This window comes from Arvicola amphibius, chromosome 4 (genome assembly GCF_903992535.2).
Source record: "Arvicola amphibius chromosome 4, mArvAmp1.2, whole genome shotgun sequence".
Taxonomy (NCBI): Eukaryota; Metazoa; Chordata; class Mammalia; order Rodentia; family Cricetidae; genus Arvicola; species Arvicola amphibius.
This window is the reverse complement of record NC_052050.1, coordinates 73,697,352-73,722,847: the sequence shown is the minus strand read 5'-3', so window position 1 is coordinate 73,722,847 and position 25,496 is coordinate 73,697,352. Positions and strand designations below refer to the sequence as shown.

The window sequence follows — 25,496 nt, the reverse complement described above, 5'->3', positions numbered from 1 at the left end:
CCTCTGCTCTACTCCTGCTCTCCTAAAAGTCCATAGTCCTCACCTGGTAGCCCAAGAATTCCAGCTCTAAGATTCTCAGTAGGACCCACCTACTCTGTTGTAGAGGAGCCTTTCAGCCATTGCCTGGGGGACTGCCTCTCTCCCACCTTAGCCCCCCTCTCCTTCCTGATTCTCTGTTTCAGCCACACTGGCTTCCTGTCTGCTGCTAGGAGAGCCTGAGTTCTCCTGGCCCTGGCTCCTATGCCATGGCTATTCCATTTCTTAGGATGCTCCTCTCTGATGTTTACAGGGTTGCCTTGTATCTTTCAGATTCCCAATTACATGTGTTGTCCAGAAAACATCCTTCTCGTCCCTAGTCGTTTTTTCTTGGGTATTTTATTCCAGTCTAGCTCTTATCAGAGAGTAAATGCTAATCATACCTGTTATACCTCAGGAGCTTACTTAATGTTTGACTCATAGTTGGTGCAAAATGAGTTCTGTGCTGTGATTGGAAGGGTGAGCCCATGCCTGCTGGATTGCAATCCCATGAAGAGGGGCTAGAGAGAAACCTCAGTGGTTAGTTGTGCAGGCTGCTCGGACAGAGGACCTGGGTTTGAGTCCCGGTGCCCACATGGTGACTGAAAACTGCCTGTGGCTCCAGTCCCCAAGGATCTGACTGACTCTTTTCTGGCCTCCTCAGGCACCAGGCATGCATGTGGTGCACGGACATACATAGGTAGGCAAAATATCCATACACATGAAAAGAAATAAAATATTTTTAAAAACTTTTAAAAAGAAGGAAATATATTTATGAGCTTTTCTTCAAGGAAGTCAGAATGCAGCAGATTAGGTCAATATCCAGGCAATGGAGCAGCAAGACCCAGGGAGCTGCCCGGAGCAGAGCTGCTGCCACTGCTTTCTGAAGGGCACTGGGAAGGAGCACTTCACCATGTCTTTGTCTCCTGCTCTGGAAATACAAACTTTTAGCATCGCATTTTCTTAACATGGCTCCACGAAATTCAAGTGACTTCTACTGAATACAGATGGTCCAATGGAGTGGGTGTTCCATAAGTAGGAATCAGTGATTTTCTGAACTGGCACGTGTGACAGAATCTAATGTCCATCCCGTGACCCATGGTCACACAGTGTGGTACTTGGTAGAGCGAAAGGGGTTCTTAGTGAGCATGTGTGTGTGTGTAGCCAACTATCCTTCCACAAGCTTGTGCATCCTTCTGGGACAATCTGTCTTATTAAGAGAAGGAAGGAAAGAAATAAAGGAAGAAAGAAAGAAGGCCATAATTAGGCTGAGAAAATAAAATCATGTTAATGAAAATACTTTCATTTGTAACAATACATAATCGAAGACTGGTTGACTTGCTTTGTTTTCCTTTTTAAAAAACCTTATTTTCTGTTAACTCTTTCAAGGAAGGAAGGGTCTATTTTGGCTCACCCTTTGCCATGGTGGGGACCATGGCAGCAGCAACATAAGGCACAATGGTGGTGGCATTACGTGCACAGTCAGGAAGCAAGGTGATAAATCTGTTGCTCAGCTGCTTCTGCCCTTATCCAGTTCAAGGTTCAGGCTGTGGCTCCTGCTGCCCCTGCATCTAATTTTTATGTCACACGTTTCATGTGGGGCTGGAGAGATGTGTCAGCAGTTCAGAGTGCCTGTGGCTCTTCCAATGGACCAGGATGAATTTCCCTCCATGTGGAGGGTATAATGACCTATAACCCTAGCTCCAGGGGATCCATTGCCCTCTTGTAGTCTCCAAGGGAATGCATGTGGCTTACACTCACATGTATACACACTCACATGTACACACACACACACACAAACAAATATCAAACAAATTTAAATGCAAACAAAAGAATCCTTTGAACATATATTAAAGAGTCTTTTACAATACTCAAATGATAAAAAGATAAAATGCATACAGCTGCAAACTACTGTCCTCCTATTGCAGCTGCTTCTCTACCTGAGAGACACGATGAGGAGTTGCTTTTTCATGACATTTCCACCTCTAGACAAATGCATGTAAATAAGTTGTCATTGTCTCATGTTTTTGCTAAAATGAGTTCCTATGGAATAGGTTGTCTTGTACCTTTTAAAAAATTGTACTTCTTGGAAATATTTTCAGGCTACAGAGTTCTAATAAAATGTTGCCATCCTCTATGAAATGCACTGTTAATCACCGGAGTCCACATTGTTTACGGTCACAGCCCCAGAGTAGGACATTCACAAGACTTGGTACATATTTTATATAGCTCCCCTGGCATGGGCAGTTTACTTGGTGCTCAGGGACTATGGGACATCTTGATTTGAGTGTAGAGTTCATTGAAAGACGGCCATCCTGGCTGTGGATGGAGGCCAGTTTTAGTGTACTTGCCAAGCATATATGGAGTCCTGGGTTGTAACCTCAGCACAGCAGAAACCCATGTCTGGTGGCATACACCTGTGATGCCAGCACAAGGGGAGGGAAGAGAATAACAAGTTTATAGTCATGCTTGGCTACATAGGAGTTTCAGGCTGGCCTGCATTACATAGTGGGATCCTGTCTCAGAACAAGAAAGAAAAACAAACAGCAACACTGTACATCCAAAATGAAATGATTATCCTAACTCTATTTGGTAAAACCTAATGTTATGATATCTCCCTGACTCTCTATCCTCCCACAAATGGGAGTAGGGGCAACATCTTAGAGACACTCGGATGCTGATGGTGCAGGAGAAGCTTTAACCCCAAGCAGATCTGTGACATTGTCCTCAGCATCTTTAAGAAGTCCATGCATGGTTTATTTAATTCTCTCTTTGGTTTGGGGAGACGAGGAAGCCCTGCAAAGTGGCAATACCTTCTGGAAACATTTTGCTTCGAACAGTGTAGCAACTTACGGTTTCCAGCGTAGAAAATGATCACAACTACCGAACTTTGGAAGCCTGTTTAGTAGACCTGAAAATGGCGTCAGGGCATGGCGAAACTCAGCTTTGGAAAGTTGCATCCTCTCTCTCTCACTTCTGCCAGTAGAGACTCTCGTCTGCCTTCATTTTCTGAGACTCATCCACTATTAACATGGGCTGTAGATGAACATGTGTTAGGATGATGGTAGCTGAATGGCAGACCAATGAGTAGAAGGAGTCAGCTTTCACTTCTGCCTCTGCACCAGGACCCTCACGGGGCTCTATCTGTATTCTATGCCTCTTCTGCCTTTCACGTTATTCATCTGCAAGTTGAGAAATTTGTTCCAGGTATTTAAAATCCTATTATTAAAGAACCATATTAATGGTCAGCACGATCTCCAGGCTGGAGTCTGCACTCAGGTGAAGAGCTTTGCTGAGGCTCTAGAGACAGCCCAGCAGAAATTTGGTTCTTGTTTTTTGTTTTACTGTGTCTTGGAGAAAAGATCTTACTACATAGACCAGGCTAACCTGGAACTCACAAGATCAATCTGCCTCTGCTTCCTAGGTGCTATTTTAATTATTTTCTTAAGGTTTCCTGAAAAGAATGAATAGATGCTATCTGCCAAAAGTTGTTGAACTAGAGTGACTAAATTTTAAGACAAACACTTGAAGGTGTGGCCAGGAGATAACAATGGAGTTACAAAAGAGACTTGTCGTTATCCTTGGGCAGATCTGGAAGACTCCATCAGCAGCAGAGGACTAGAAGGAGACACTGTGACAAGAAGCTGTGTCTCTCCTACTTAACTGGTAAGCACAGTCTTCTGCAGACTCATGCTGGAAGAAACAATCAGGATTTGGAGTTTCTGTACCATATAGAATTACATATGAGGTGATGCGGGATTGTGTGTAGGACATAAGGACATTGGTGTGTGAGTCTCTAGATATTAGGGCAACTTAGCATCCAATAGAGTATTGGAAGGTGGAATGGAATAATGGATTTTCATAGATGAATTATTAAAATGATCTTAAACAAAGTTAACATGAGAAATAAGAAGAAACCTATAGAAAATTTTCTGGTCCTTTTCGATTAAGCCCTATGTATTTAGACCCATGTCTAAGTAAAGTATAATATTGTATGTAACATGGAAATGGGCCCAGTGAGGTGAGTGTAATTGAGTGGAGGGCATAGATATATCTGCAGTCTTGTTCCTTGACTTTTGTGGTCTGCAAAGTAAAAATATTTGTAAGAAACAATTTGTTTGAAGGAAAGGGAGAGCCTCCCAAGAGCTGCAGGTACCGTGCTAGGTGTGTGAGCTTGGCCAGAAGTAGGAAAGTTTTACTTTAGTTGGAGACCAGAAGTGGGTTTCCATTGTGGGCTGGTGAGCAACTTTTAGCATTTGTTATCAATGACTGGGAAGCCATTGAATCCTTTAAATATTGAGGGAGATGCTTAGAGAAAACCTTCATAAGGTTTTTGTAAATGTATGCATTTATGTGGAGGAGAACTGGTGCAATCCTCCCCCCAGACTGTTTCATCCTCTCAGCTGTCTGACCTGCTACTTCCAGGTGCTATGGGGTGGTTGTGCCTTCACTCTCCTGGGCCCACCCTGCAAGTCCCTCCGCCATTTAGCCTGTGAACTATTATTCTGAGTTTCCCTTTCAAATGAGATTAAAAAAAATAAAATGATGTCCATTCAGCTGGAGGCTGGAGAGATGGCTCAGTGGGTAAGAGCCTGTACTGCTCCTGTAGAGAATGTGTGTTCAGTTCCCAGCCTCCACATCAGGAGGTCAGAGCTGCCTACAGTGTCGGTTCTAGGGGACCTGATGTCTCTGGGCTCAGCAAGCACCTGCACCCAAGTGCACAGAGCCACACAGAGACACAGTATTTTAAGATATCAGAAACAATTTTTTTAAAAAAAATTTTTGTCAATCTAGCTGGGTGTGGTGGCACATACTTGGGAGGCTGAGACAAAATAAAATCTCTGAGTTTAGAGTGAGTTCCAACAACACAGCTAAGGGTACATAGAGAGATCCTGCCTCAAAAAATAATTTTTGAGTCACTTGTAGTAGCCACATCTCAAGAGCTAAGTCGGGCTACAACACTGTACAGAGCTCAGACACAATGACACCCTCATCTGGTAAGGATCTACTGATGACTGGGCAGAGTGGCACACACCTGCAATCTCAGCATTCTGCATGTGGAGGCAGGAATATTGTCATCGGTTTTAACTAGAACTCTTAGGACTCTTCATCTTCAACTTTCCACCCCTCCATAGTCTCCCTGCAGGAGCTTCATAGTTGTGGATTCTACAGGGAACTGCAACTCAAACATGAGTAGTTGAGATGAACTCAGGCATTCTTCTCAAGCATGGAAAGACAGAAAATAAAGGCATTTCCAGCCACCAGCAAGGTGCTTACTCCATTACAGAGCTCACCTCGTTACTCAGTTGAATTCAGAATGTGGAGAAGGTTTCCTTTGGGAACCTGGAAAGCTATTCACATCACAGTTTGTCCCTTCATTTTATGAGCAAGTAGGCCATAGGACACCCTGTGAGATGGCTCAGTGACAGTTTGTGTCAAGAAGGGTAGCAGACTGTGTGAGGCAGTGAATGCCCGAGTACACCACCCTTCCTCAATACAACTCTAAAGGGACGGGATGGTTGGCACCTTGTTCTACCAATTATTTTAGTTTGTCAAAATGTAGAATAGCCGTATCTCGTGTTGGTTTTATATGTTCTAAAGAAATAAGATATTGAAAATATCTACTAAAGTAGTTCTCAGTGTTTGGCCAGCAGTTTGCAGCCTTAGTTTTCTGATCTCTTCTACGTACAGGGCTGTTAATGTAATAGTGCAGGGCCCCAGGCCTCCATGAAGCTGAGCTCATGGAGTCTCCGTGACAGCCATTACCACCTTTATTTTCCTTTTTCTTTTCTTTTTTTCTTTGTTTTTTGTTTTTCTGTTTTTTTGTTTTGTTTTGTTTTGTTTTGAGACAGTGTTTCTCTGTAGCTGTTAAGCCTGTCTTGGAACTTGCTCTGTAAACCACGCTGGCTTTGAACTCACAGAGATCTGGGCTTGTCTTTGCCTCCCAAGTGCTGGGTTTAAATGTGTGTGTGTCACCACTGCCCTGCGCTATGACCATCTTTAAGACTGATAACAGGGCAAAGTCGTCGTTAAGAGAAAGTCCTGGAATCTTCTTACTAGAAGTGGCGTTAATGAAGTACTCGTCAGGCTTACTCATGTTTTTATGGTTTACCAATTAAGAAGCGAACATTGAAATTCAGATGTTGGAATCTAAAAACACCTAAAATCCACCATAAATGGGCTTAAAAGTAGCTGACTTAGGGGTTCCACAAAGATTCGGTGCTTCTGAGTAAACAGCCCATTGTCTCCTTCACAGCAGATTCTCCAAAAGTTGAGCAAACATTAGTGCTATTTTGAAAAAAAAAAAATTGAAATCTATGCCCTAGCAATGCTGAAGCATACATGGCCGTCCGTATATGGCGCTTCTGTTGAACTTGTTCATAACTGAGTTTCATGATCTAAGTTGATGAGGATGACTGACCAGGTCTCTTCCTCACTGACCAGGTTACCTAGGAATCAATCTAGGCATGGAGGGGCTCTGTGAATGGAAGGATTTGATCTGTATCTGGTGCTTTTCTGGGTGGCTCTAGACATCCCCCAGGAATACATGGTCTCAGACACCGTGTGTGGAATCATGAGAGATGCTTCATATTCTCTCTCAGTCCAGCTCGCTAGTGTTTTTTTGGTTGAGATTCAGGAACTAACTACTGGCTCTGAGCAGCAACAGCTCTGAGTTCACCTGAGGGCAAGTATGTCTTTGCCATTAGAGGGCTGGCCTCTGCTCAGAGTTCTACCAAGAGAACACACTCTTGTCTCTGCCTCCAGTTTCCCGTTTGCTACCTTATTTATGTCATGACCATAAGGGACATTGCTGGCTGTATGTGAGGAAGGACCAGGAAAGAAGAGGGTGTTGGGGAGGACAGGGGTCCCTGGCAGAGAGGCCTGTGTGAGTCACAGTCAGAACGCAGACCTGCCTGGGTACAGCGTGCTGAGTGCCACAGCAACCAGAGCGTCTCCTCATTGTCCTCCAGGTCAGCACCATGATGCATCCTCAAGTCTTCTTTTCTGGCCTCATACTTCTTCTCCCAGGTAAGTGAGTGGATAAGCTGGGGAATGCTGAGGAGGCGAGAAGTGACAGAAGAGATGACAATCCTTGGGGGTTTTTTGATTATGGGTTATGCAGTGAGCAGAGACCCAGGATAAATTGTAGCTCCAAAGAAATTTATTAACTTGTACAAATTCCAAAACTTACAGCTAAATAAATATGATCCAAAAGAATATGTAAGGCTAAGAGTGAGAGCACATGCATTCATGTTATGGACATGTAAGGTTGAGTGCATGTACATGCTTATGATGGAAAAGTAAGGGTGAGTGCACATGCATGCATTTGATGGACAAGTGAGGATGATTACGTGTACATGCATGTTTCGGACAAGTAAGAGGGAGTGCACATGCATGCTTGTTATAGTCAAGGGTTAATAAAAAATTGGAAATTGAGCTTTCCATGTAGATGACGACTCGAAGTCAACCTTCATTCCATTTCTTTGTGCATTTTTGCTTTTTAAAACCATTTTCAATTATATAACTTAAAACCATTCTAATTCAGAATGTCCCATGAAAAGGGGCAAAGAATGGATAACATAATTTTCTTTAAGACAGGCTCTAAGTTAGTCCAGGCTGGCCTCAGACTCTGTAGGTTGCTGAGGATCACCTCAAACTTTTGATCCCGTGAGAAATAAAATATATTTCTATGACTTAATTAAAACACCATGTATTTTATTTGTGATCCTAAAAGGTATTTGGCAAAATGAGGGAATGAATGCCCCAGTAAGAAACATACTTATTTTATAGAATAAAGAATGTGGTTTCTAGATCATGTACCAAACTCACAGCCTAGGCCTACATATAGGCGATTAGTTAGGGAATATCACAGTTTATTGTTTTGTGCTTTTGTTTGTTTATTTGTTTCCTGTGCTGGGGATCCCAAGACAGGGGCTAGCATGGGCTAGGCAAGCACTGTATCACTGAGCTATATCCTCAGCTCTCAGAAGTATTTGAAAGATCACTATGGAAGCTCTTGGAATTGGGAATTCGATTCCATCATCCCCAAAAGAATTGTATTAATAATTTCAGTTTTTAAATTTGCATCATTAAGTTATTGGTTGCGTATTCTCTGACTATGTGGTCTTACTTTGCAAGTGGGTCTTGCTCAAATTTTGGAATTTCACCAACTTTTAAGAAGAGATCTCTGCTTAGTATGTGTGTGTGCGTTTCAAGGACTAGTCATGCTAACAGGAAAACGTTTACAGTCTTCAAATTCATGCTGTAAAACTGTACATGTAATCAGGGGATTGGAAAGGTAGAGGCAGCGGAGCTCTGGGAGCTTGAAGTCAGCCCAGTTTATGTAGCAAGTTCTAGGTTAGTCAAGGCTACAAAGTGAATAGCTTGGCTCAGAAAACCAAATGATAACTACAACAAAAATAAGTTGTCATTCCCCCCGCCACAGCACACACAGCACACATTTTCACATACACATACACAGCATATACATTTACACACACACACACACACACACACACACATATAGGCATACACACACACCTAGACATAAAGATTTACTCACAAAGACACACACAGACACACACACACTCACACACAGAGACACACAGACACACACATTCACACACAGAGCACACATATTCTCACACACACACACACACACACACACACACACTGGTAAAGAAGGGTTGGAGCTGGAACTCAGTGGGTGAGCATTTAACTCAGTTTCATACTCATAATGAAACCTCACTTGCGTCCCTACCCTCATATTTTTTTCTGAAAAAAAATCCAGGAAAATGCTAGGTATTAATATTCTACTTCTTCTCCCCCTTTCCCTTTCCCATCACAGGTGCTGTGGATCCTTATGTAATCGTGAAGGGGGTGGTGGGTCACCCTGTCACACTGCCATGTACTTACTCAACATACATTGGAATCAGTTACATGAGTTGGGACCTCGGGGAATGTCAGTATTTTAATAATTATAGAACACTTATCCGGGCCAATGCATATCAAGTCACCTATCAGAGGAGCAGCCGATACCAGCTAAAGGGGCGTATTTCTGAAGGAGACGTGTCCTTGACAATAGAGAATGCTGTTCTGAGTGACAGTGGTCTGTATTGCTGTTTAACAAAAATCCCTGAATCTTTCCGTTCTGTAACCTATTCATTGGACGTTAAACCAGGTAAGCATTTTATGTTTCCTTTGTTTATTTCTTGCAAGTGATCTGAATCCTCTGTTTGCTAATATGTTCTTTTTCCCTCTAAGAATGAAACTAGAGGTTGTTATAAATATATTTGTCCATAGGTGGAGACTTCTACTTCCTGTCTGCCTTGCCTTGGGCCTTTGAAATCACATCATATCATATCACATAATGTGTTGCCTGAACAATGGAAATGTCCTGATAGCAGAGTGTTCCCTCCAATATCTGTTCATGGTCACTCGGCAGTGTAATAGCATGAGCAACAGCGGTTAGTCCAGAAAGGATGCAGACACACAATTCCATCCAATGAGCTTTGTTAGAACGAGGAGGCCTCAAGGCCGAGATCAGCCCTCCAGCTGGGAGGGAGAGCATTAGACAGAAACCATACAATCTGTGAGGTCCATCCCTTGATGGGGTATGAAGAAGCTTCCAGGGAAGGAGGGCCTTCTCTTCTCTTTGCAACCAGGAGAGGAGCTTCATTTAAGTGTGTGTGTGTGTGTGTGTGTGTGTGTGTGTGTGTGTGTGTGAGAGAGAGAGAGAGAGAGAGAGAGAGAGAGAGAGAGAGAGAGAGAGAGAGAGAGAGAACTGCCATGACTGGAATGGTAGGGCAGAGGATCCTCTTCAGATAGCAACTTGCAAAATATTCTCAATATTCCCCCTGGTCCCCAGAGCAAAGGAAAAGTCTGACTTGTTACAATCATGTTATAATAGGCTTGGCCTATTCAGACTCTGGGATCGGGTCTAAAGGTGCAAACCCATGTTCTAACACTAAGAAGTTCATGAATCCCCAAAATCTGGGCTCATTCTCCCTCCCCTCTCTCTCTTTCTCTCTCTCTCTCTCTCTCTCTCTCTCTCTCTCTCTCTCTCTCTCTCTCTCTCTCTCTCTCTTCTTCTTCTTCTTCTTCTTCTTCTTCTTCTTCTTCTTTTTCTTCTTCTTCCCTCCCTCCTTTCCCCCTCCCTCTCTTTCTTTCTTCCTGTTTTGTTTTTCCAGACAGGGTTTCTCTGTGTAATTCTGGCTATCCTGAAACTTGTGCTGTAGACCAGGCTGCCATTGAACTAAAAGAGATCCCCCTGCCTCTGTCTCTGCTTCAGACTCCCTTGTTCTCAGATAAAAGGTGTGTACCTTTTTACATTTTCCTTCTTCATGTCCGTAGCCTGATTTTCTTACACTGAGTAAAGAGTCAGCTTACGAGGACTTTTTGGCTTCTGGTGAAGTTTTAAATCTCCTTTTACCAAGGGCTCACACAGATAATAGAAATCAATACTAGCCTGTCTCTGTATTTTTAAATTAAGAACATTGCTCTGCAGTCTCCCAACTTATAGCCTTTGTTATTCATTCATCCATTCATTTATTTTTATTCTTAATTGAATTTTTAAAACTGCATTTATTATTGTATGTATAAATGATGTGTGTGTGGTGGGTTTGCATGCCATGATGGATTTGTTAGAGGGCAAACTTGTGGGGTTTGTACTGCTTTTATACCCTTATGTGAGTTCCAGGGATGTAAGACCAGCTGTCCAAGCTTGCAAGTCAAGTGCCTCTATCCACTGAACCATTATTCTGTCTCTCTGCTTATTGATTGATTGACTGATATTGAGATTGTGCCTTGCTTTGTAAAATCAGGCTGACCTGGAAGTTCTTGCATATACCTTAGTCTCCCCAGGGCTGAGATTATAGAAATGTGCCACCATATCTCATTAGGTGTGGTCCATCCTAATGGGGCAAGGAGCTGCCTTGAAAAGTATGTCTGGGAGGCAGCTTAGGGAGTCCAGAAGAAGCTGGTCACAGGGGGTGCAAAGAGTGATGTATATAGACAGTTCTGGGTGAGAGACAAAGTTCTGAGTGCCTATCACAGTTGTGAAATTATATAACTTATATGGCTGAAGTTGAATAATTTTGGCCTCCGAGGGCACCCATTCATATGAGAATAAACCCACATTCACACACACACACACACACACACACACACCAACACAAATTTCTCCTTTTAAAAAACTGCCTTAGAAGATATGTAGAAATTTGTCTAGCAGTCCTGAAGTTCTGCCCCTAGAACTCCAAACAATAAAAAAATACAGGCCTTGGTTGTAGCTTGAGAAGGCACTTGTCTAGCACACATTCCTCCCAAAACCCTGGGATTATATCCCTAGAACTAGAAGGGGAATAGACATCCCATCATAGCATAAAGTTACTAAATTATTCAGTTCATTAATTGAAGGCTTTATTAAACTTAGAAATTTGTTAACAGGTCAGTGCTTACAAAACCACTCTTTGGCCACTCAGTGAGTCTATAAGTGAGCCAGCAACTCTGTTTCAACCTCAACAACCAAGTCTTTATATTTTCTCATGATTTAAACATCTGGAGCTTCTTCTTCAGTTCTTCCAGGACCCTCATCAGCTCCTTTAAACTTTCCCATCTACCTGGGTGAAAAATGCCCCAGAACAAGAAAAGCAAAGCCCCTGAGCTGTTATTTCCTGGTTGGTCTCACAGTGATCTTCTGATGCATTGTTCCCATGCTTGCCTCTCCACCTCAGAGATCTCTACTCTCCAGGAAGGGTTTTTATTGTGCTCAAGCCTCTGCCCAAAGGATAGCCTAGAACCAGATCAGGTTATAAACAGACACACTCACTAGTGTGAATAATTTTATTGAAGTAAGCCACACTCATTCCTTGCTATGTTGTCAGCAATGACTTTCAAAATGATTGACAGGAAGGCTTGCTCCTGAACACCTGTTTTTATGTTCCTGAGACAAAAACACTTACATCTGACGCTCTGCATAAAAGTGGCCTGAGGGTCAGTGAGCTGGCTCAGTGAGGAAAGGTGACTAGTGCTAAATTTGATGACCTGAGTTCAATCCCTAGGCCCACGTGGTGGAAGGAGAGGACAGACTCTGCAGAGTTATCCCCTGCCATCCACATTTGTGACATCTCACAAATGCACAATTAAATGAATGAATACATGTATTAAATTTAAGGGGGATGCTCCACACCCACCTCCCTACACGTCGTAAGAACACTACAGGTTTTTCTTCATTTCAAAGTAAACACACACTGGATTAAGGAACTACTCTGTATCCCACATAAAGAGGAGTTTTCAAAGCAATTATTTCTCGTTGTCGAGGTATTATTTTGTAGTTAGCACAGTTAAGATCGAGGGAGATTATTTACCGGGAACATATGTTTGTTGACACACTCAAGACTGAGTGTCTGGATGACGATTCCAGCTCTACTTTGTCTTAGTTCCTGTCTTAGACCTCTGCACACTGAGACCATCAGTAGCTGTTTGGATCCTTATGGCCCTTTGGATGCTGCTGATTTGTGAATTGTAGGTTGAACCTCACTAATCCAAAACCCCAAGTCTACAGCGATTTAAAATCTGGAACACAGACTTGATAATAATCATGGAAAATTCAATGCCATGAAACCATAACGTGCAGCAGTATCAAAAATTTGCAAAGTTTTCTTTAAACTATATATGTAAAGTGTAGTCATATGAATGCTATATCAATCCACGTTTATATTTGAGGCTCATCTATAATATCTATATGCAATTATTCTGAATTGTTAAGGAAGATTTAAATACTTTAACTCCAGGTACCAAGCATTTTTTTTTTCATAAGGAGTACTCACCTTGTCTCCCTTAGATTGAAAGAAACCATAGAAGACAATGTCCACTCCCTACTCAAATGGGCAAATCCCATTTGTGTTGGGATTCGTGTGGGGTGTGTGTGCTAAGATGCAGGGCTGTATGCTGTGTCCTCTCAGGACTGACTGAAGGGAACATGCTGGGCCTGGAAACTGTGGGTGAAGTCAGTCATCACTGAGAGAAGTCCCAGTCCCCCCCAATACCCTCTCAGTGTCACAGAGATGCTGGGAGACCTGAGGACCAGACAACTGCCATTTAGAAGTGTGACTTTAGGAACTTGGGCTCTGTTCTCATCTCCATGGTGTGGGTGCAACTGCCTCCTATTGGGAAGCTGTCTCCACTGCTCTGCCCCATTCTGGTTGGTCGATAACAAAGAACAGAAGTTCAGTAGAACAGCCTTTCTGGGGACAGCCGCTTACTGGTGCTGCAAGTTATTGTCTTTTCTTGCTAGACTGATCCTTGTTTTATTTTGATTTTCAAATCCAGAAATTCCTGCAAGTCCTCCAACAAGACCCACAACAAGAGGGGGACCCACAACTATAACAAGATCCACAACTACAGGGAGACCCACAACTACAGGGAGACCCACGACTACAGGGAGACCCACGACACTGTCAACAAGACCCACAACTACAGGGAGACCCACAACTATAACAAGATCCACAACTACAGGGAGACTCAGAACTACAGGGAGACCCACACGTGTACCAGCATCACCCAGAGTCTCCACCTCTGCTCCTACAACACCAGCGCACACGCAGACTCACACACCAGGTAAAACTCAATGTGGTTCAGGACCCAGAGTCCTTCTTAAAAGCATCTGTAGGACACAAGACACTGAGTCAAGACATAAGTATAATAGAGGTGAAGAGTTCTTAGCTGTGTCCCAACAACAACCTCACTAATTCTTAAGTTACATTCATTCTCTGCTGTGTAAGATGGAGGACACCATCTCTCTGTTCCCTGGGACTCACTCTAGCTAGACTGAGGTGGATCTACGAGAGCTGATGAAGATGGTGGGAATCTGGATCAGCTGGACACGACTCTCTGCTGAAAATCTAAGGACCGACTGAGAACGAGGGTCAGAGTAGGGAGATCCTTGACCCTTGACATCCATCCTGAAACTGGACCATCCAACTGAGGCCATAGGTCAGGGAAACTGACATTTAGCATTTCCTGATCCCCAGGAAGCATGCTCCATGATGCAGTGTTTAAATCTCCAACAATTATGTCCTGTATAGCTGTGATCTGTCCCTCTTTCATAGTGACAGGAACTGACAGTTCATGATGGAAGTCATGAAGACAGAGAGTGGTTCAGACTCTGTCCCTGTTCACTTTAGTAGGAAGTTGGTTTGTCCCTAGCCACGAGCTGGGATGTTTGGAGGGTTTGTGCTGTTTCTGCATCCTCACTGGACAGGCATCGTGCACCACCCCTTTAAAGAACAATGGATGCCTTGCAAAGTTTTGCTTTCAGGATCTCTCAATTTATTCGAGTAAAATGGAAAGTGCAATATGAGTCCTTAGTAGGGATGCACACACACACACACACACACACACACATACACACACACACACACACACACACACACACCAAATTCAAAGGCTTCAGGAAATGATTTAACATACTTGAACTTTTGAGTGAGGCCATGTAGTTCATACTTCAAGGGACTTGGGTGTCCCAGGGGCCACCACCTGTTTTGATTGCTGTGCCTGCCAGGCATCTTATACACCATTCTGTTTCATTAGTTCATGGTAATTTATGTCACTGGTAGATTGGGGAAACTCTTTAGTTCCCTTTGGAGACACACACCTTTCCATTTGTCCCCTATTCCAGGCACACTTCTTTGGAGAAGTTGTTGAATGGTCCTCATTACATAGGCAGTACGATATTTCTAAAGTGAACTCCTCAGTGTTCACGCTTCTGCTCCCTGGTCCTTCCATCACATAACAATAGTAACATCGCCTGTGTTTCCTACAGTGTTGAGTGCCCATGCGTGCATTCCTAAGTGCTTATTGCAGCACCTTGATTATGAGGTCACTTTGCTAATGAATATGGTCAGTATTGAGTTCAAGTTTTCTCTGATTCAGCTTCACCTTACTGAATCACTTCCTCTTGTTCCTGGAAGGTCTTACTTAAGGGCCTAGGTCACAAACAGAGCCCAGATTGTAGTTGCTGCCTACACCTAGTCGTTGCCTTTGGCTCCTTGTCAGGGTTTTCACAGAGAGTGAAATGTAAACACAGTACAGTGAGAATGAGGAGGGCTATGAGTCACTCAACTTTATTTGTGTCAGGCAATGTCAGCTTCAGTAGTTGTTGGGGACTCCCATAGACCTGTAGTGTTTCCACTCATTGTGCAGGCATTGTGCGTATGCTGACAGTAGAGATGTCTGCCATTTGCCAAAATTAAAAGTATATAATTATCTGTAAAAAAGAGTGAAGGGTATCCTTGTCATAACATCACAACCCTTGTACATGTCTGATATCAGCAGCAAGGGGATTCTGTGTTTCAGTCATAGACACATAGAAACAATGCGAAGAATAGATTCCTTTTTTAAAATAGACACCCACCCACTGAGATGGTGGGGCTGATCTAATGGGAGCTCACCCAGGCCAGCTGGACTGGGACTGAAAAAGCATGGGATAAAACCGGACTCTAAACATGGCAGACAATGAGGACTGCCGAGAAGCCAAGGACAATGGCACTGGGTTTTGATCCTACTGCATGTACTGGTTTTTTTTTGGGGGGGGGCTAGCCTGTTTGGATGCTCACCTTCCTAGACCTGGATGGAGGGGGGAGGACCGTGGACTTCCCTCAGGGCAGGGAACCCTTACTGCTCTTCTGACTGGAGAGAGAGGGGGAGAAGAGTAGGGGGAGGGGGAGGGAAATGGGAGGCGGGGAGGAGGCGGAAATTTTTAATAAAAAATAATAATAAATAAAATAAAATAGACATTTCAGATATACTTAAAATATTTAAATGTTCAAAATTTGCTTTTCAGTGAATCTCCTGCCATATTAAAACCCAGCCCTCACATAGTATAAGACACATTGGTCTTGTGGGTATTATTTATAGATGTAGTAAAAATGATCTAAATTCTTGTAATTATAATTAATTTTCCCTCTTGTTGAGCAGATTGGAATAACACTGTGACATCCTCGGACGACTCTAGGACTAATTACACTGTAAGCATATTCCTCCTTAATTTATCAGCCATGTTCACTTGTATATCTTCTGGGAAACAATTTGTATTTACAGATTTTGTCATAAAATTAATTCACAGATAGTTGCATGCAAAAAAATGAAGAAAAGACAAGAGTTAGGTATACTGGTATCTTCCTTATTTTTGGGACTAAGAAAGTTAAAACAAGATATAAGAAGTTTGAGGTCAACCTAGATTAATAGGCTGCTTGGGCTAAATAGTGAGATGGTATCTCAAAAACTGTAGAAAAATGAACTCATAAATGTATAAAAATAAAGAAAGTAGAAAGAAAAGATCTGATGCTTACAAAGGATATTTGAATTTAAGATGTTTATTTTTGGTCCCTTGATACTGTTTTTCTAATCACTGACCATTCCCTAGAGCCTAATGGTGATCCTGTTTTCCACACACAAACCTCCACAGAAGGTATTATATCTTAGACAATCTTAATTTTGCATGATTTTTTTCCTAGAGTTTCTGTATACTAAGCTTGAGAGAAAAATCTAAGGCACACTGCCTCCAGAATATATATTTGTTTTTCAAGTAGCTTTAGAGTCATCCTGGAACTAGCTCTTGTAGACCAGGATGGCCTTGAACTCACAGAGGTCGACCTCCTCTGCCTCTCCGAGTGCTGGGATTAAAGGTTTGTGCCACCACTTCCCGGCTGCCTCCAAGATTCTTGCCAGAGTTCTAGCTCTACAAATAGCTGAATTTTTCAATAGGATTTTTCTCTTTTGGCTCCAGGAAGAAACAAAGTCTGTTTTAGTGTATGTAATTGGCACAGGAGAAATGGTGGTTGAGGTTTATTTGTTTGTTTGTTTGTTTGTTTAAAAAAGCCAGATAGGGGTTTGTGAGGATTATTTGGATGTTGGAAGTAGCAAAGCCCTTGTTAGCACGTGCCAGGCCCCAGGTTTGAACTGCCAAAAACCACCGAGCAACAAGATAATTCAGAACAAGTTGGAGATATCTCTACTGGGCCAAATGGCCTAAGGCGTTTATACCTGTTGACAGTCAGAACATAACACATAAAAGCTGAAAGTTAGTCTCTTTTGTTTGTCTTTTGAGAAGGATCTTACATAGTCCAGCTGTCCTCGAACTTACTGCGCAGCTGAGGATGACCCTGAACTCCTGACCCTGCTACCTCTGTCCCTCAAGAACTGAAATTATAGGAGTAAACCCTACCGTAACTGTCTCCCTTCTATAAGACATCATCTCATTTCATAGCTCAGGCTGGCCTAGAACTCACAGTCTTCTGCCTCAGCCTACTGAGTACTGGGATTACAAGCCTGTGCCATGGGTCCATCTTGACACTTTAAATATAATGAGTTAATTGCCATTACACCCAGTGGTCTTGTAGTTGTGGAAAGAATCTGTGTATACTAGTTAAATATCAGACACCAGTAAGTATGTGCTGCTGAGGGAGCAGACATATGGCTCCGTATAAAACCACACAGCACCGCATGTCAAGGTTGTCCTTGCCCTCAGCTACCTGAGAGACGGTCATGCTTAGCAGCACGGAGTAATAACTTAGAGTTGAATTCAAAATAAACCGTAGTGACGCTGGTCTCTGACGACATCAAGCTGTCCCTAATGCATCAAAAACAATACACAGAACACACAGATTTGTTTTCAAGGTGTTTGTTTATTTGTTTATTTGTTTGTTTGTTTGAGACAGAATTCCTTGGAGCTCAGGCTGGGCTTGACCTTGCTACATACCCAGGAAGGATCTAGAATTCCTGACCTTCCTGCTACCACCTCTTAGGTCCTGGGATTAAGGTGTGCACCCCTAGGTCTGTCAATAGCAGCAATCATCTTGAACCAGGATATCAAGTTCATGGACTCTGTTTCATGAAAAGAAATTGAATAAAATCTGTGAAGATTACAGAGACAAGATGAGCATTGCTACCATTCCTAATCAGGAACATGTTCTGAAGTCAATGTTCCGTGGGCACTGTAGACACACGTGCAGTCCAAGCTCTCAGGAGGGTTAGGAAGGAGGATCAGAGGTTCCAGGTCATTGTCAAGCAAAGAGAGTCAAGACAGCCTGGGATCAGGAGACCCTGTCATAACAAAAAACAAACCTTATTTTCTCCTGTATTCCCCACAGCATTTGTCAAGAATAACTAAGAATCTCTTCCCAGGAACCCACTGAACACATTGCTTGAGGACGTAGAGACAAAGCTCACAGAGCTTAGCTAACTTGTCCATGGTCTCCCTTACTAAACAGAGGAGCCTGGATTGTGACCCCATAGGTGAGGCTCACACGCGGGCAAAGACCTGGTCTTTGATCTCCCTTTTTTATAGTATAGTTAAACCATCCATTTAACTCTGTTTAGTGCTAGTAGATTAGTGCCAAGTTATTAGAGGGGCCTCACCTACTGCTCAGTTGTCTCCTGCTTCTTCCAGTGTGTGCTGATCCCTGATGATCTGCACCAGAGTACTAGGGAGATTCTTCATTCTGCCTTATCACATGGTGCTAATCAGGCTGCATCCAGAGGCAGAGTCTTCCTACTATTTTTAGAAAGTTATCGGCTATAATTGTATTGTTTCCCTTTTTCTCAATACCCTCCAAAGCCTTCTACATACCCCTTCCTTGCTTTCTTGCTAATTCATGATCTTTGATCCTTAGTTTATATATATATATATATATATATATATATATATATATATATATGTGTGTGTGTGCCTATATAAACACATATAATATATGTGTTATATATTAATGTATATTTAATATAAAATTATACAATATGTAATATATGTAATTTTAGTATATACAAATCAACTGTATATGCTATATATTATATATTACATATGTTCATATTCATTACATATATTTATTCCTACAAACATTAATAAAACCTGCCCTTCTAAAGACTGTCTAACAGTGTGTGTATGTTTCCATGCTGACCATTTGGTATTAAATGTTTATGAAGATGTGGAATCTTGAGTTGCACTTACAGAACAACTAGGGTCTGTGGTGAAGGACCAGACCAGGGGCTGAGCACACTGAGAGCCAGTTGACTTAGACATGAGCGATTCTTTTTACTCTGTTAATATCCTAAAATGATGCATTTAGAGAATACTTTACAGACCATTAAACAGATGTAATCACACATATGATGTGTGCACCCACATTAAGCATGAGGTTAGAATTTTGACTGAGGCATCTACCCAGGTAATCGCCTCTAGCAACATAGACCACGTTTCCATCATCATCAAAGACACTGATTTCACACTGTCTCGGAGTTCCACTGCCCGTTACCACCCCAGATCCTTGGGTCTTCCTGCATATTCCGGACAAGTCACAGGCCAGTAAAGATGCAGTTCTAGGACCTAGCATCTAGGTTAAGGTCAAGCATGTGTTGCTGTTCCTCTCACTTGGTGTCTCCTGTGTTTACTGCTGTTTATTTATTGCTACTAATATTTTATTTAATGTTTCCTTAGGAATCGATCCCTTCATGGAAACAGCAGAAGAACATGAGTAAGGGCTTCTACATTGGCATCTCCACTGCTGCCCTGATGTTGCTGCTGCTTGTGAGCACCGCGGTTATCACCAGTAAGTCATGTCACAGCTGTCCTCAAGGAAGGAGAGCCAGGGCTCTCTGTCTTTAAGCACCTGCACATGCCAAGGGGGCTTTGATTTCACATGGCCTGTGTATCCCCAGATCTAAGGCTCTCATGTTAAACCATCTACTCCCCAAGGGATAGGTTAGGACCCAGAAAACTCTGTGGGTGATTTCTGGTACATGGTGAGTGCTCTTCTCAGTGACCTTGAACCATTGCTACTGTGTCTCCAAAGATTCCTATTCTCTAAAACTTGATCTCATGTACTCCATACAGGTATTGACCTTAGCTGGTAGCTGATCATGACCCCCAACTCCAGATCCTCTGGCCTCCAATATCCCATTGCTGGGCTCGCAGGAATAGTCTGCAGTGCTTGGCAACACTCTTGTTCATAGCCCTATCCTTTGTCTTTCAGCTGTTACCATCAAAATACTACCATTATGTTCTCCATAGAAGAAATTAAATACTATATGACCCAAGAGATTTTAGATAGGTTTGAGATGTTTTAGTGACTATAAGACCTTAGATGCTTTCTCTCTTTTCCTATTTTGGGAATCTCACTTGTATCCCATAATGCTACTGTTGAATGTTCTGGAATGTACTTAGTAGAAGCAGCAAATGAGATGTTAGCAAAAAGCCTCCTGACATACTGGGACAGACTCTTTGAAGGTGGCACCCAGGCCTACGCGGTCCTTTCCATAAACTGTACAACTGTACACAGTGTTTCTCTCTGTGCAGTCCATTCCCTGTGTATGAACTTCAGTCACAGGCTTTACAAAACACCATGCATGCGCCCATTACTAACCTGTTTCACAGGAAATGGGGAATAAGGATATGCCTGCCAGATTTCAGATGGTTCCCTCTAATTATTTAAAAACTGTTTATACAAAATGATTATTTAAGGTGGCTCTAGTGGCATGTGCCTATAATACCAGCATTCTACAAGTCTGTGGCTAGTCTGGGCTTCATGTCAGACCATGTCTAAAAGGGAGAATTACACAAAAATTAAGTAAAATACAACAAGTGTCTTCCCTTCCTTAGTCCAAAGTTGTTTATTTTTCCTTTGTGGGATTATTAGAAAAAATCGAGTCTTTTTGTTTGTCTCAGTGAACAAAAGTTTACCACCCTCACTCTAGTGCATTAGGCCACGTGGATGAAAACACCAGACAGTGAATGGACAGACAATCCTTCCTGTGGGGGACAGGAAGGAATTACAGAAAGTTACCCAGGGATGGTTCAATCATAAACAGAGACAACATCCTTGATTAGGAGAAAGTGTCATGAGTGTTTCTGATACCATGTATAATCTTTCTTTCATTTTCTTACCACCTCCCACCCCAATTTAGGGTGCATCCTTATGAAAAAGAAGTCGGGGTCTTTAAGGTAAGCTGGCATGGATTGTGCTGAATCTTTTTGATCCAACAATCTTGGGAATTCCTCTCTATACTCTCTTTTCTTACTAAAACATTCCTTAGTAATTGATTCATTACTGGGTTGGTTGATTCGAGACAGGGTTCACTATGTAGTCCAGATTAGCCTGGAACCTGCTATGTAGCTAGGCCAGGCTGGAACTCACAATCCTCCTGCCTCAGGCTCTTTCACTCTGGGATTACAGGTGTGTTCCACAATGGTTGGCCCTTATTCTCTACATTGGATCCCCAAATAAATTTTAATGAGTTCCTTACTTGTTACCCTCATTTCTCAGAGATACTTTCTGCATTCTGTATTTATGTATTTATGGTAGGACAGGAACAGAAGGCCCCTTGATCCTAGTCTCTTATAGGTGGACACTAATTGTAAGCTTTGCTTCCTGGAGCTGGTATGGAAGGAGTCGCTTTGACCCACTCCTGTTTCCTTCAGTGTTTTCTTTCATTGAGTACCTAGTCTATAAAAATCTGATGAAGTATATCATATAGGCTAGTAGAAAGGTCATGTAGGTGCTTTAAGGGAAGTGTTCTGGGGACGACAGGGCTAGGAGATAGGTTGTTTGAGGATGCCCAAGGGAGCAGAGGATTTAGTTGAAGATCATTTCTGAGTCTGCCAGGAGGGTAATGAAACTGCAGTATGACCAGCGTCTCCACATCAGTCCCATCCGCTCACTACACTGGTGTCTGCCTTGCCTGACTTTGCTGTTCTTGTCTTGTTTACTGTACTTGGGGCTCTTTTATTCTCTCTCGTGTGATCTGGCTTGTCTACAGCCATCTAATTTTCTACAATTGGCTAAAGATTGGCAGGACACAGGACTATGTATTGGAGTCAAAATCCATGTCCTTCAGTCATCCATAGACTCACCTGGGTCTTTTTAAGCACAAGAGCCAAGCCATGAACTGGGTCATGACCAATGTCAGCCCATTAGAAGTGCCTGATACAGTTAGTTCTTATTAATTGTCACTCACTTCTCTTCACAGTAAGAAATCTATAAGGTAGGAAATATTTTAGCATCATCCTACAGATTAAAACACAGATTCATAAATATGAAGCAGCATCTGAGGTCACACTACACTGACCTCAACCTCAGGAGCCCCTGCTTATAGAGCTAACTGGTAAATTAAATAATATAAAGTGAACTAATGGATTCTGTAGATGGAAGGGAGCTATTCCTTAGACTTGGTAGAACACAACATTATTTTTGCCCATTATTTTTGGTCCTGAGTTGATAAGGCATCTTTTTTTTTTAAGATTTAAATTTTTACTTTTGCATGTGAGAGAAAGTTAAGGGTAGATAGAGGTGGGGGCAGGAATGGGGACATGGGGAAGACAGGCATGAGTGTGTGCAAGCACACATACATGGAGGCCAGAGGAGGGCAGTGAGTGTCCTCCTCTATCCCTCACTGTCTCCTTTGAGGCAGAGTCTCCCTTGGGCCTGCAGTTCACAGTTTGCTTTGCCAACAGCCAGAAAGTCCCAGTGATCCTCCTGCCTTAGTCTCCCTCAGTGCTGGGTTACAGGCATGCAGGAGATGTTCTACCTGTCCCCTGGGGCAGCATCTGAACTCTGGTTCTCCTGTTTGTACAATAAGCATCCTTAACTGCTGATCAATTCTTCAGTTCCCAAAGCTACTTTTAATCAGTTTTAACTTAAAAGAAAATATTGGAGAAAACACAACACATAGAGAAGATAGGAGAAGCTGGGTGAGGGGGCACACACCTGTTATTTCAACACTAAGTTAATGCAGGTGGACTATAAGTTTAAGAGTAGCCCAGACTTATTTTTAGACAGAGTGTTTTAAAACACGTAAACAACGCCAGGTGCGGTGGCTCACACCTTTAATTCCAACTCAGCAGGCAGAGGCAGGTGGTGGCTATGAGCTCAGGACAGTCGGGTATATGTAAGGAGTTACAGGATAGCCAGGAAAACATGGTGAGACCCTTACTAAACCAAATGAATGAATTATAAATAAATAAAAAGCAAGAAAGAAAGCCAGTAAACCAAAATAAGCACTACATAACAGTTTTTGGGCATTTTGTCATGATTTTTTTCTGTCAGTTCCGTCATACTGACTCACGAGTGTCCTGGCCCTACACTGTTTCCCTACATGTGTGACTGTCCAGGCAGAGTGGAGCTTGCTCTCTCTTGTCCTTTGGAATTCTCAGCACAGGTGTTCGTTCCTCGTAGCTGACTGGAGACGCTCATTTTGGTTCTACATTTCAGTGGTAGAAATAGTCACAAATGACAAAACTCCACTGTCAAAACATCACCCCTGAGTTAGTTTGTTTTCTTCCTGTTTTTTGCTCCTATGTGAGTTCTAGAAGCTCAAATATCAGCGCACTGTGCCCACCCTGATGATCATGGGTATAGAATGAGCTCTCCAAGTGAAGCCCCTCCCACAGCTGTCAGGATAGGCGAAGTACAAAGACCTGCTGTGCTCTCCCCAAATTCCTTCCAGTGCAGTTCCTGCTGTTTGTGTGCACGCTGTGTCTGCGCATGTGTGGCACACAGTAGTCTTGAATTGTGCCCCAGAGCAGCAGCTACAGCTGCTTTGTGACTTGACATGTTTTCTACTCCATGCTTATTGTTAGAGGGTTAGATGCTATGCAGGTTTCAATACTCTTTCTTTTTAAACAAACAAAAGTTTGTATCACTGTGAGCATGATGTGTATGTGTGTGGAGGTGTGTGGCACCTGTGGAGGTCAGAGGACAACACTGTGGAGCTAGCTCTTTCTTCTGCCTTTTCTGGGGGCTCCAGGGACGGCCTCAGGTCACCAGGCTCTCCTCAGTCTTTCTAAAGCATCACAGTGCAAAGTAAACACACAAGTCATCTAGCCCAGTTCCAAAATGCACATCCTGATTAGGCATCTCCGTTTGGTGCCAAAATATCTCTCTGTCTAGATCTCCCACTTTTGTGTTTTATTACATTAGTATCTTGAAGGATTCCAATATGAGCCGATTTTTTAAAGTCCTGTATTTTGGTTAGTTGAATGTTTATTAAACAAAATTTTCTATGACCTAATAGGATAGGAGGGTCTGTATGGTACTGGTTACTATTACAGTTTTTGTAATGGGTCTCCTAGAGTCCTGAGCATGTGCCATGAATGAATTCTGCTTGAATCTGAAAGGTTATTCTTTCTCTTATTCTTTCTTCAACATCTCTCTCTCTCTGCAGCTTGGTAGCTTTCCGTGCCAATAAGATCCGAACTTGGCAAGACACAGCAGTTATCCGGTCCCGAGCTGAAGACAATGTCTACATAATTGAAGACACTCCTACCCTACAGAAAGAGTCCCAGAAACCCTCTTAGGCACCATCTGTCTGAGACTGCAGAGAGAGCAACCGGATTTGACAGCGCAAACAGCCTTTCCAGCTGCAGGGCTATGTTCTGTGTCGGTTCATACAGCAGTGGTGGAGAGGGTGACCCTCCGCTGTTAATACTCAAACTCACGGTTCACACCATCCTAATTCTTACATCAACACTGCCTCAGTCTCTCACTCATTGCAGAACGTTCTCTCAAATGTGAACATTTTAGATTTTTGTTTTTCCTTTAATCAACATAGTCACCGATAGTACAGGAAATAGATTCTCGTCTTGATTATTAAAGTCATTAAGAGAGGAATAAGACTGAAAGTTTAAAAAAAAAACTGAGGGAAGGGACATCCTGAATTTAGAAGTATTTCACGATCATGTTTCATCTATTTTATTGTAATTTGAAATGTCACTTCACCTCCCCTCCCTAAGAGGTAAAATCATGGGAACATGCAGGTTTTAATTTAACTCATAAATTAAAGGGAGTCTAATGTTACCATTAGAATTGATTGTGCTTTCTCATAGCTTTGGAAATATGATACACATGTCATTTGGTTGATCTTGTATAAGGATGGGTGTTTCATGTCTGGAGAGTTTTCTATGCTAAGAATAGACCAGGCAGACATCAGGGAAGAAGACAGTGGACCAAGGGACTGAGGTCATCAGTGCTGTTTCCCCCGCAGGCTGACTCGGTGCCCAGTGCTCCTATTCTCACCACTGGGCTCTGAATCAGGAGCTGGAAGGAGGCGATGCAGAGATGAAGGGGAAGGGGGAGCAGGACACCGGCTCTGCCTGAGAGAACTCCTACTCCAGGTGTGACAGAGTTGGGACTGGCACTGGTTTCATTCAGAGTTCTAAATTTTTAAATGTCTCCAGGTCATATTTATATTTAAATTTATTTCATAATGACAAAGCATTTTCATAGTGAATCAGTTCATCACAATCAATGAAATACCTGGTTTTGCTGGAGTTAACAACGGCTGTTGTGTTGGTATATTCATTGCCTGTTTGGTTGTAGTTAAGAAAAGATTTGCAAGAGTGTATTAATTTTTATTTCAGTTTGAATAAGCCCTGACTCTGGTTAGAGACACTCAGCCCATAGGAGAGCAGGGGTGGATCTCAATCCACATTCCTC

The 25,496-nt window shown here is 42.6% G+C and overlaps 1 protein-coding gene across 1 annotated transcript; it reads left to right on the top strand.

The window, feature by feature from the left end:
- Positions 1-6,995: 6,995 nt before the first annotated feature.
- Positions 6,996-24,358, top strand: LOC119811508 (hepatitis A virus cellular receptor 1 homolog). Its single transcript, XM_038325434.1, has 8 exons — positions 6,996-7,044; positions 8,864-9,196; positions 13,345-13,377; positions 13,474-13,632; positions 15,991-16,040; positions 19,505-19,616; positions 20,971-21,007; positions 24,226-24,358. Exons 1-8 carry the CDS (start codon positions 6,996-6,998, stop codon positions 24,356-24,358), a joined length of 906 nt encoding a protein of 301 aa, XP_038181362.1.
- The last annotated feature ends 1,138 nt before the right edge of the window (positions 24,359-25,496 follow it).

Excerpts from the sequence above, each read along its gene's own strand:
- LOC119811508 (XM_038325434.1), top strand. The coding sequence starts at position 6,996 with ATGATGCATCCTCAAGTCTTCTTTTCTGGCCTCATACTTCTTCTCCCA. Across the intron at positions 13,633-15,990 it reads CACGCAGACTCACACACCAG|ATTGGAATAACACTGTGACA; the intron begins GTAAAACTCAAT and ends CTTGTTGAGCAG. Across the intron at positions 16,041-19,504 it reads ACTCTAGGACTAATTACACT|GAATCGATCCCTTCATGGAA; the intron begins GTAAGCATATTC and ends ATGTTTCCTTAG.